This window comes from Pundamilia nyererei, unplaced genomic scaffold (genome assembly GCF_000239375.1).
Source record: "Pundamilia nyererei isolate P.nyererei 1_Seehausen unplaced genomic scaffold, PunNye1.0 scaffold00087, whole genome shotgun sequence".
Taxonomy (NCBI): Eukaryota; Metazoa; Chordata; class Actinopteri; order Cichliformes; family Cichlidae; genus Pundamilia; species Pundamilia nyererei.
Window position 1 is genome coordinate 1,253,760 of NW_005187488.1, and position 12,587 is coordinate 1,266,346.

General features: G+C 42.5%; 1 protein-coding gene across 1 annotated transcript in view; it reads right to left on the bottom strand.

Annotated features, from left to right (window-relative positions):
- Positions 1-1,188: 1,188 nt before the first annotated feature.
- Positions 1,189-12,587, bottom strand: part of fam49bb (family with sequence similarity 49 member Bb) — a 40,789-nt gene continuing 29,390 nt past the window's right edge. The window contains exons 6-12 of the mRNA XM_005738853.2: positions 9,991-10,130; positions 8,496-8,573; positions 4,718-4,834; positions 4,521-4,600; positions 4,314-4,440; positions 4,166-4,236; positions 1,189-1,992 (exon numbers count right to left, since the gene is read on the bottom strand). Of these exons, the coding sequence (XP_005738910.1) occupies positions 1,929-1,992; positions 4,166-4,236; positions 4,314-4,440; positions 4,521-4,600; positions 4,718-4,834; positions 8,496-8,573; positions 9,991-10,130 (677 nt within the window). The 3' untranslated portion in view covers positions 1,189-1,928. The remainder of the gene's footprint in view (positions 1,993-4,165; positions 4,237-4,313; positions 4,441-4,520; positions 4,601-4,717; positions 4,835-8,495; positions 8,574-9,990; positions 10,131-12,587) is intronic.

The following is a 12,587-nucleotide window of genomic DNA, read 5'->3' on the forward strand; positions in this document are numbered from 1 at the left end:
TAAACTGAATCAGCTGAAACAAACAAACAGGCACCTAAAAGAAAACAGGTGTTGGTTTGGTGATGTTGGAGGAGAGTGCCACACCTCCCTCTATATGTGCAGGTTAGCCTAACACATTAAATGAACCTTAAAGAGGGGGCCTTCTCAGTTTGTGCCTGTACTGTAAATCAGAGACCGACTAGTGAACACAGTGCAACATTTAGCAGCTAAAGAGAAAAATACATCCCTCAACAGGTAGTGGGGCCAAAAACAGAACTATAAGAGACTCACGTTCATCGGGTGGCCCAAAAATGGTTGCTGTTGCACCTGCTGACAGATTAAACTGCCAACAGGTTCCTATAATCAGCTGTTACATCCACAGTTCACTCATTATTTTTTCTGTCATCCTTATTAACCAGCTCTGTCGTCATTCATCCTTAGTGTTGACTGGCTGTGGAAGCCGGGGTTGTGATTCATCTACTTCGCCTCCAACGACACCAGCGTTGATCATCAGGTGCTTTTGCAGTTTGTTTTGAGCCATCACTTTAGGGACTGTTAAAAGCCGATTTCCATGGGAACTCACAGTGTCACAAATATAAAGTATCACAATGAAGGATGCTCATATTAAATGGTGCTTAGGCACCAGACTCTTTTTTTCTACTGTTGACTCTGAGTGATGTCAGCAAGAGTGGATATACCTAATATGGTCATCTAGGGCTGCGAGCACAGAAGCTCCACCCTCCTTCCTAAAAGCAGGCATAGGGGTGCGAAAAGGTCCTGTTTCAGTCAGACTGAACTGAGGGGCTTCATCAAGACCCACTATCAGTAAATAAATCAAATCATGCTTAAATTACACTCAAAATACAGGAAAAAAGGGTTTTCTGCGCTGTAATTATCAATGCATTAATGTTAAGTCAGTCCTGCAGGTAGTGAAGGTGGATTTCACTTAATCCATTTTATTAATATTCTGCTGCGCTCGGCTGGTTTCAGTTATTTGTAACTACCATTACGTAACATCAACCCTGAGAGCATTATTGACCTTCACATGAAGGTGAACAGACATAATTTGGCAAAAAGAGGATTGCTTTGAAGTGTTAAAGTTGCTTATTTTGGTTTTAAGTTTAAAAAAGTAATGTGTCACTGAGTTCTCAATCTTCCCCTCCGGCCGCCCGGAGACGGCAAGAAGAGATCAAACCTGACGAGTCGGGGTCGTAGAAAACAAGAGTTCTCCTTTTAATTTCTCCAGCCACAACATACTGTGCATGTACAGTACACACTCCCAGTTTTAATTTGATTTTGAACGTATCACAGTTTAAAGTTTTCAACTAAAATATACAACACAACTAAACAAAACAAAAAAAAGACATATGCACAAATTAAAACCTATAAAAAATATAAAAACAGTACTCTTAATCTCAATTCAACAAGTACCATTTCAATAACAAAACATTTAATTATGAAAGCACAAAAGAGCAGACAAATTAAGAGGAATCATTGCTTTTGTTTTGTTTTTTGTACTTTAAATACAAGGAAAAGACTATTTTGTTTCGTAATCATGCAGAAGATGGAATTAAATAACAAATCAACCAAAAATAATATATACGTCTCTATATATCTCTCTGTATTAAATTTTCAAGTCAGAACTCCCGTCCCCTTACACAGGGAAAAAAAAGAAGACATGTTTAAAATAAAAACCGGAGCATCCACAATGCTTTCATTAGCTGCCATAGCGGCATGGGCTTTTATCGAAAACATTACATATCAGCGACATCTTTTTGGCACCAAAAAAGACGTTTACAATGGCAGTAGCATTTTGCAGTATAAAAGAGGGCGGAGCAGTAGCTCTTTTCCCATTTAAAAAAGCAAACAAAGGAAGAAGAAAAACAACATTCTGTGCAGCGACATTCGAGAGAGCGGCGTCTCCCTTCAGCAGTCCTAGCAGCTCAGTCCTACTGCAGCATGCTCTTGATAGTCTTGTTGGTTGATTCATCGTTTAAATGCTTGGTTGTGTACCTGCAGGCGAGAGAGAGAGAGAAAGCAAATGTGCACTTCAGTAGAAGAACAAAGAGTGAAAATACTGAAGTATTATGAACAAAATATGCTCGAGCTCTCAAAGTGAAAGTCCTCGTTTAGCTGAAAACGTCCTCTTCAACGGGGTAAATGTTAATACTGAAGCATTTCCTTTCGTCCACACTGGTTCCTGATCTGCTGTCAATCTCCTCCAAACAGTAGAAGGCAGCTTTCTTCTCCTTTAACCTTTTGATCCGACTTAAGCCTCTTTGGATTATATGTAAAGAGTTAAACTGTTACTAAAAACAAAACGTCCGATGGGAAATCACACTTGTGAATGCTCTGGTTTCTGCTTCTCGAGTTGTAACATGTTCAAGGTTTGTTCTGCTAAAAATGAAGTTTGAAGCAGTTTTTTAATATAGACTTTATAGACTACACAGAACCAGGAACTATTGCTCTGCCAGGAACTCTTATTACAAAGTAAGGAGTTATTATTTCTGCAGTATTTGTACCTTTAAAAGATTCAAACTCTTTAAATCTGAAGGCTGTGTGTTTTCACGTGAAGCTTAATTTGATTGAGAATGAGTCGACACTGTTAACAAAAGGAAGCATTTCCACGTCTTATCGATCAAAAGAAGCGCTCCGAGGCTGCGTACCAACGCCAAAGCCACCACAAGATGCATTCATTGAATTCTTGCCTCAGTTTGTGATATTTTCTTTAACTCCAGTTCCTACTAATTTTTCTCATCATGATCAGCAGCAGCAACAGCTTCCTTTAAAGACTCCAAAAGTGTTGTGTCTGCAGCTCACCTGAAACCTGCTCTGAGGCCATATTTTTAAAAACTCTACAATTAAATAAAAAAGAAAAATCATCCAGATCTGGATCAATTCCAAGTTGGGCCATGCTGGTGGTAAAATTTTCATGTAAATCTGCCCGCAAGATTTTGAGAACTCCTGCAACAACCTGACACACCGGCCCGATCTGCAGTTTAAATATTGATGAAAATAACAGGAAGCTGCAGTCCTGCTTTGATGCGGCTGCTAATGAATCTGAAACATGGCAAAGAGCCCCAGTGTTTGTATTACTGTATTTATTTATTATACATTGATAGCAAAAAAATGAAAGTACACCCTCTGTCAATTCTAAGGTTTGCACTATCGGGGCATAAAAGTTATCTGGTCATTAGCAGGTTTTAAAACGAGGTCAATACAGGCTGAGATCTGAGTTTTGGTTTTTTTGCAGTTTCTCTGAGCGCTGCTTGATCTGATCCTGGAGTGAATTAGCTGGGATGTCCACTCCTGTTAAGACTGACATTGCACTTATCTGAATGCTTCAGACCAGCAAACTGTCAAAACCTCTGTTCTTATAGAGCTGCTCACACTTGCTGATGATCGTTAGTCTATTGCATTTGATTAGCAGCAGCTGGCTGCTACTTGCCCTCTTAATTCCTGAGGAAGCAGTAAGGATGTACTGACTGCAAATAACGACACAGTGTAATGTGCCATGATGTTGTTCGTCTAAGCCCATCTTAGAAATGAAAGAGTTTGTACTTTCCTTGGCTGTGTTGTTTGTTTTGATACAAACAAAACGGTAAATTAGAAAATCTTCCAGTAAATGTCAGATAAATAGTGCAGTAAAGTGAGCTTGACTTCATTACTGTCCAGCACTGCATGTGTCTAACATACACTATCATCCTCCGTCACATCAGTGTGGCAATCACTGAGAGAAAATCTGTCAGCTTTCGCATGAAAATAACCTCGTGTGGCCCGGTAGAGCCGGCCCGCCTCGGGCTCCCCACACACACAAACACACAGATGTAAGGTCGACTCAAAGCTGTCAGCAGCTGCGAGAGCGAGGTGAGGTGGGTGAAATTTGTGAGGGCGCGAGGGGACCTGGTGTCACATGTAATCGGCCTTTGTGGAGAGGCTTTGACACCCAACCCGGATCAGGCTCACAGCTGACCGAATCCCCCGCTGGACGGCGTGGAGGATGAGTCACTGCGCTGAAGGGGATGAGGTCTGTCTGCTGCTTGTGAACAGGAACCAACTCATCCAACTCACAGCGTGAGCAGCCTGCTCCTGTTCAGTTTAAAAGCCTGCTCACGGGCTGCAATCACATTTCACGCTGGGCAGCAGGGATTTTTTTTTTTTTTTAATAAGTGGAACAAGAACTGACCTGAGAGCGTTGAGAAGGCCTTCTACGCTGTTTGGCGGCTGATCTTTGAGGACTTTGATGCAGCCTTTCATCTGTGGAACAGAAAGAGACCGTTAGCTGTAGAAGAAGCTGCGAGTGAGAAGTTTGGCGTGAACGTGTCTACACTCACGTCGATTTTGGACGACTTGGCGAACGCTCCTACGGGATGGACGTAGTCGTACAAGATGATCACCCCGACCATCACCCTGAGGCAGAAGGACACCGTGTCCTCGCTTGTGAAACGGCTGCGATACTCCCTGACAGCAGGAGGAGGAAGAGGAGGGATAAGACGCAAAGCCGTGAATGGCGTATTTAACACGTGGAGGAGGTCACTTACGGTGTTTCCAGCATAACTTTGCACACGCTCGCCATCGTGCTTAAGCAGTCCGTCGTGTTCTCGATGGGCAGGTTCTTGTTCTGTAAGGAGGGAGGAATGACTGAGTGGATGCCCACACACACACACACACACACACGCACGCACGCTCGCACACTAAAGAAAATAAAGCATCCAATATTTTTGTTTCTGAGTCTCACCTCAGAAACAAACTTCGTTGTGCCGTCACTTAACGTCTTCAGCATGGGCGTGGCATCGGCGTAGAAGAGAGATATCCGATTGGCCAATTCATTGTTGACTTCATTCTCACCTTCTGCCTGCAAACAAAAAAAACAAAGCTTGAATCCACTGACTGCATGTTTAGTGTTCTGGACCTCTGATCTTAAAATAATCAAACTCATATCGCAGGCAAACGTGGTTATCTCTGTTATTAGAAGAGCTGCCAGTTAAAGCTACTTTATAAGGAGACTGAGAAAAGAAAGCGACCACGAAGGTGGCCGTGTAGCTGACACGCTTGGAGGGACATTAAAGCCACTTTGCCCTCTACACTGTGGCGATGCTGTGAAATTTTATTTAAAAAACTCTGAATGAAAAGGTGCGAGAGAACATCAGGATGTATTATTAGTTTATTTGATGCGAAGCAGCTTTAACAGACTGTTTGTGCAGATGAAAAGCTGCTTCGTTAAATAAAACACCGACAGGAAAACACTGATATAAACCCTGTGACACAGCCCTCCTGCTCCTCCCTCCCCCGGTTTCCCAGCTGACTGCCGCTTTGCCGTTTCAGATGAGACGCTGAAAACACCTGGCGGACAACAAAAGAATAAGGCGTCTCTTGAACAGCCTGTTCTAAATTTGTCTGCGTATTTAAATAACAACAACACTTCCTGCCTTCGTGAGAGCACTGACGGAATATGAATAATCGCCGCAAACTTTCAAACCACTTTGGGTTTTTTAACAAACGATGATGACACATGAGCTCAAAGACTGTTTGAGCCGGGACAGTTGCGTTTCATCTCGGATGTCTGAATGATTCAGTCGTCTGAGCGCTGACTAAACCGAGTGCGACGGAGCTGCGAGGAGGGACGGCGGCCCGAGCGTCTTTCAGCGTTGACAGGTCCTAACGACAACTTGTCTGGGCCCATTTGTCTAATGACATGTTCTGCTTTAAGAAATAAAAGCTCCTGTCAGGTGGGTCTGAACTGAGTGCAGTTTTGGTTCATTTTTTCCTCATATGCAGCTAAAAATTATCAATTTTACTGCCCCACGTTTCCCTCAACCTCTGGCAGACCCAGGCTCAGGGAGGTGCAGCCATCTGCCATGACCGGCTGGGGCTGAAGGGAGGACGACAAGACAAAAAACACATCTATGGTATCAATTTGAAAATCCTACATCACCTCATTCTCGAGTTATGTTCACAAAGTTGGGTGTCCACACAGCAAGGTGCATATGTGCAAAAGTGCACAGAGTAAACTAAAGCCTAAAGGTGCATCCACATAGGACATCTCTTTGTAGCTGATGGTCACTCTATTGGAGATTTCAGGCTCCAGTTGCCTAGGTAACTCTGTAATGCATTTACCACCCCTTTATGTGTCAGTCAAGGTTATCTTAATTCACTTCAAAGTGCTGAATGACATTGACTTTCTCTGGTCTCCTTACACATGGACAGCATGGGAAGTCCTTGCATGTAAGTAAGAGGCACACATAGACCTACATGAAGAGATCTCATTTCTTCATTAAACTGAATTTGCACCTGGACCTCACACATCACAGTGATGAACAGGTGGAAAGAAAACATGACATTTTGACCGTTTTACCGGAAAACGCACAAGCGAAACAAAGTCCATTAAAGCAGCTCTGCTGCTTTAAGCTGTCTCAGTCAGTCATAACAGCGAGGTAGCAAGCACAATGCGCAGCACTGACACTGGCCTTCATTATCAAAGTGAAGAAAAGGTAAATTACAGGAGAAATGATTATACACGTGTTTAATACCAGGTATAAATACTACTCCACTTTCCAAGAAGAAAGTATTTAACCAATAAATGCTGAGCTAAAATTCATGCCACAGTCGTTTCCAATGCTTTGATATTTCCTGTGTTCTATTGTAAATAAAATCTGGTTCATAAAAATCTGTAAATCATTGCACTCTGTTTTTTAAATTTACATTTTAAACAACATCACAGCTTTTTTTGGTACGCCGTTTGTATTATGCCAGTTTAAAAATAAATAAATTACTGTCAGTTTAACTTTAGTCTGTATTTAAAGTAATTTGGGGGCTTATCCGGGATTTATGCTTCTGCGTTAACAACAAACCCTCCACCACAACTTATGCCAGAAGCTGCCGTGCACTTCCCTAGAAAAATAACTGTGCTGAAGGCATCACTGTGACTGGTCCATTCAATACTGTTGTTTCCTTCAACTTTTTACTCTGCCACCATTTATGAAAGATACTGGAAGATAATGGCTTAACTTGAAGAGGGAAACCACAATAACAACAACCAGTATTTCAGCAGCAAAACTGCAGAGCTACACGTGCAAACCATAAAGGCAACTTATGTCATACATTGATTCAATGCAAGAACAGCAAATAAGCTATAAACTGCCACAGATGTCTCCCTCTGATGAGGAACGGAAGTCATCAAAGCCACCAGTTTGTGCTGACAAAAACAGAAATCTTACAGTTGGTTAACCACTGCATCAGCCGGTTAGTCTGTTTGGGTGCTTTTGGTATTTCAAAATATAATTCTGAATCATAATAAAAGTGTTAACACCAAAATCAGGAACATTAAGACCCAAACCACTCCTTTCGAAACCGCCACTGACACAAACAGTGAGTTTTACCTGACAGAACATGGGAGTTGTTAGTTTAATTAGCGTGACTTTTTTCAATTCACACCCAAACTAACTGCTTTAATAACCATAAATGCACAACAGCACAGACAAACCATCTGGTCAAGCCAGCAATAGATGAACCATTCCCATGTTTTGCAAAGAAAAAATACTCGTTTTGCCAATGGAGTCTGGTGGAGTGAAACAGCTTCCCTTCTTCATCAGAGAGAGCCATCTGTCGGCAGCAAAAGCAGTGATAATGTTCTAAATATAACACACATTCAAACCGACACTGATTCTCAAGTAAGGCCAACGCTGATGGTCAGTTGATGCTGACCATGTCCACAGCACCACGTGTGTTGAGTTTCTGCAGCAGTTAAAAGCCTTCCTGAAGTGAAAACCGTTTAGTCAGTAAAGTCAGTGTGGTCCGTGTAAAATAAAAGAAAATATAATTTGTGGGTCATATTTTGATTTAAATAAAAAGTTCTTGCAACATCACACACCAGTCATTTTAGTCATAGTTTTCATCGATTTTATTTTTCTCATGGAAAAGAAGACGATGAAATGCACTGACACTTTAGTCAGTGAATAAAAATATTTAAAAAACCTAAATATTCTGGAGAAGCGAGACACAATCAGAACCAACTGAGTGGTGCAGAGAGGCGGGACAAGTTTAAAAGTAATCCAATCGGAAGTAATGTCCTTGCACAGTAAGGTTAAATATGAACAATTTTATGTGCCCACGGGAAAGGGTACAATCTGCCATGCTCCCCGTTTCTCATGAAAGTGCGACAAAATGTCAACGCCTAAGAGGAAGAGAAGAGGAGACATATGGATGCATTTCACAAGGAAAATAAGACTCTCACCAGTAAAACCATGAGAAACTTTCACACTTTATATTTAAGTCAACTGAATCAAGTTTAGTCTGCTATAATCTTTCGATTTTTAGTCGACTAAAACTAAAAGAATTATAAGATTATTACAGACTAAATTATGACAAAAATTAAATAAAATTTTACTCAAAAATAACACCATCTGCTACGCTCTAATAGCAGATAAATGGGCTGTTAAACCTAAACAAAGAGCTAACAGATGCTAAAAAAAGATAAAGGAGAAGTTGTATGTCAGAGATGGGCGCAACATGCTCACCGGTACATTGTTGATCCGCATTCGACTCAGCGTTCTCCTATAGTAACTGAAGTCATTCTGAATGGCTGGATTTGTCATCTGCGAAACAGAAATGTAAATATTATATATACAGATATATGTAAGCTTGGAGGCAATCTAATACAGAGAGAGGGGAGAGAGACAGCCTGCAGCCGGACATTCAGCTCTGGATCAAACACACCATCGTCATGACAGAAAGCTTTAGCCAACAAGGCAGAAATGTAGCTTTGGGGGGGAAATGACATAAAAAGAGCACTGATACAATTACTATTTTATGTGCTGAACTGGATTTGAATGTCTGACACTCATTCTGCCCCCTTTTACGTCCACATCCCTGCTCGCCCTGTCAGCAAATATTTGTTTTTTTTTCCCTGCTGCCGTGAGCTTTGGCTGTGGGTCTCATTAAGGAGAGGCGAGGTTAGAGTGAGCACAGGACAAACGCAGGCTTATTCTCTGACGTTATGCACCCTCAAAGCCTCAGATAAAAGCCACAAGGCTCCATTAGCTCCTTTGACATGACTCCCTACAATATATGTATCATCTGGTTTTCAGTGTGGAGCCAAACTGACCACTTTTTTTTTTTTTTTTTTTAAGGGAAGCTGGCCAACCAGAGAGCTTCTTTTCAAAAGTCACCACAAGCGAGTGCTCGTCATGTGGCTAATTATCCTCATTCCTGCACGAGCTTGTCACAGTCAAAGCTGCGCTGACAGCATGCTAATCCTGCTACAATAGGCTGGTACTCAGTCTGCGTCCACCGCGTCCACCAGGAGAGACAGGCTTCTTCGCCAGGGAGGGGCTGCACGGCACTCAGACACTTTAACTAGGTCAGAAGCCCGTGCATGGGTGTGAAAGATTGATGAATGGGCCTGGCATGCCACCTTGCACCCCCTACCTTCATGTTTTTCATCCTGCCAGCCTGGGTAGTGGGCACTAATTGGGACGTCGCTGCAAACCGCCTCAGGGAGTCGGGGAGCCTTTTTTTCTTTTACGTTTTTGTGTCAAAGGAGCAGGGATGTGGGCCCAGTGTCTTACAAGATGAGTGCTCACACAATTATGTTTCTGACAATGGGCATTTGAGCGACAAACATGCTTCAATCGCGGCTTCGTTTCGGCAGTTTGTGTCCGAATTCAAACCAGATCAGACTTTTAAAGTTCCCTCTGCCTGTCGTTTATATAAAACCTGCCACGCTGTGCAAAACTTGGCTCAGGCAACAACAATTTGCAGACCTTTTTCCCCTTGCAATAACCCTTATTGGCCATTTCACTGACATCCACAGTATCATAAACAGCAGAGCAGTATCAGGGCTCTAATTAAATGCTAATCATGCGCTCACTGGCGGCAGCTTAAAACTGCACAGAGCTAAGAAAAAAGAAAAAAAAAAATCAATCCAGGGGCATCAGCAGCTTGTTGGACGATTGAGAGCAAAGCCTACAGAAGCAGCTAAAATTTGACACTTAAAGAAATAAAGAGCCATACTTTAAGCTCGTCGAAGCGCAGCGTGAAGTGGAGGATCTCTGCGAACTGCTTGGCCAGCGCCTGCTCCCGCTCCAGGTGTTGAGTCGGGTCGCTGTAAGTCTCGCTGGTCAGAGCACCCAGGAGGCTGTGCAACGCTGCCTCTGTTAAAAAAAGACAGACATCTGTGGTGAACCTGCATCGCTGTCAGAGGACCTCGATTGGGCTTTTACTCGTTTAATGAAGAGCCTGACAAAAGCCTTGAACAGAGACAGTTTAGCTGATGTGTGTAGTCTTCCAGGTCATCAGTCAGAGCCACTGAGTAGTTTTACATTCAGGTTTTTGCCATTCAAGCGCCAGGTTAACAGCTCAGGCAGCACTATATGCAAAAATGCAAAGGTCAGGGGAAAGAAGAAGTGCTGCATGTAGCATGGCAGAGTGATCAATATTCAGGTTTGAAAAGGAGAGCAGGGCAAGAACAATGGAGGAAAACACGCAGCTGCAGCTAATAGTTATATTCACTGTATAGTAATGGTTAATAGCTCAGTTACACTAAAGTAAAAAGAGGATGCCACAGTAATTTTATTGGCAAGATACATTTAATTGCATGTAAACTCAATGTGCTTAACATTTAAAAAATAATAATAACTGTGGTTGCCCAGAGATTTTTCACATCTGTCAACCTCTGGGGAACCACATACAGTCACACAGGTTGATAACAATTGGTGAAGATTTGCAAATATCTGCAGACAGGGTCAACATAGAGAGACAGACAACCATTCACACCTATGGGCAATTTACCAGTTAACCTGACACCACTAATTACATGTCTTTGGACTGTGAGAGAAAGTCGGAGTACCCAAGTATAGAATGGTTTATAAAGCAAACCATTCTATACTTGTGAGAGGTTTCTGCTCTGCTGATTCCATTATATGTGTTATATCACTGTAAACTGAATAGCCTCACATTTTTAGAGAACTTGGAAAAAAAAAACCATTGAATTTCCTGCAGTTCTGGGAAAATGACAAGCTTCTGTGACTCTTCAATTTAAAAAAAGCTAATACGTGGAAAAACATTTTTCCAATTAAATGATAGAAAAAATACCTAAAGAGTCCTAAAGTAATACAATTACATAATTACATGAGTTAAGTCATGTATAAGTGGAAAAAAGAAAGAAAACTCGAGTCTTTCTTTGTCTCTTTATTGTTGGGCCTTGTAGGAGGTCAAGGAGCAGCCTGATATGTGACCAGTGCAGGGTGTCGGCAGGCTGTAGCATCCTGATTAAGACATAGACAAATAATGAGGCAGCGGTGGTGCCCAAACTGCCCAGGGCCCAGTGCCAGTCTCAAAGGGGGGGAAGGGTGGGGAGGCCTTTGAGAAAGGAGAAAGGAGGGGGGGGGGCTTTCCTGCTCACATGCAAATGAGACATGGGACTAATTATCTCATTGGCATGAAATGGGTGGGGGCAAGATTTCATTCAAGCAGGATTACACTCATTGTTTTGACACTAAGTAAATACAAAGCCAGTGCCATGCCGTGACATAGCATACCCACGGACCAATGATTAAGCATGCAAGAAGAGCACCGGCAGGGAACCAGGGAGAGGGAAATGTGGCGAACAACTTCCAAGCAAGTCAAGTTATCAGACAAACAGATCTTGTTCAGACACATAGTTCTGAAGAAGAAAAACTAAAAGAGCTTTGAAGCCCAGAGGGAATTTTATTTATAGATGCAGACAGTGCTTAGAATTCAGTCTAGAAGCCGAAGGGAGCCTTTAGTAATGATATAACCCAGACAAGCTGAACATCTGATGCAATAAGCTACCAAATGGGCACTTTAAATAGACTTGTGTATTTTACAGTTACTGTTGATTACAAATGACGATGCGCATGTCAGCGTAACCCAGGATCAGTGTGATTCAGACAGCAGTCTACTTAAAATAATCTGAAGATGACTTTTCGAAGGACACAGAGCTGGCAGTGCAGTGCGGTAAATTGAGCACGTCTGCCATTCAGTAATGACTCCCATCTGCTTGGGCTAGCGTTCGCAGCGAAGCAGCTGATTAAAAATGGCCTCAGCACTGCAGCCCCCCCCACACACACACACACACCCCCAATCCTAGTCAAAACAGAAGTTAAGATGGAGCTGCTTAAAGGCCCCCAGAAATGAGCCACTCTAGTATGTTGGGAAGTCGTGCGAGGGCGGGGCGCTGGGAGATGTCTGATCTAGTCAGGTCACGGCGGAGCAGGCGAGCAGAATGCAGGCATGTAGACTGTACTCGCTGAGAGGGGCGGGGCCAGATGACAGCGGGACTCAAGGACTTTTCTAGATCCTACTTTTTCCTAGGGGACAGACTCAAGAAGTTTTCACCGTTGTTAAAAGGAGCAGATCTAAATTTAGGTATCGACAAAAGTTCTGTGAAGATCAGTATCTCAAAGCTGTGGCTGTTATGAAAGAACAAGCTGGAAGGGGATAAATGTTCATCTATGCCATATGCAGAGCCTGCTACCCGAACAAGGTCTTCAGCTCTACAAAAGAAAACATCAGCTATTGACATAACTGAACAATTAAGCGATTAATCAAATTAAAGTGTATTAAACAGCCGGGTGCAGCTTCTGGGG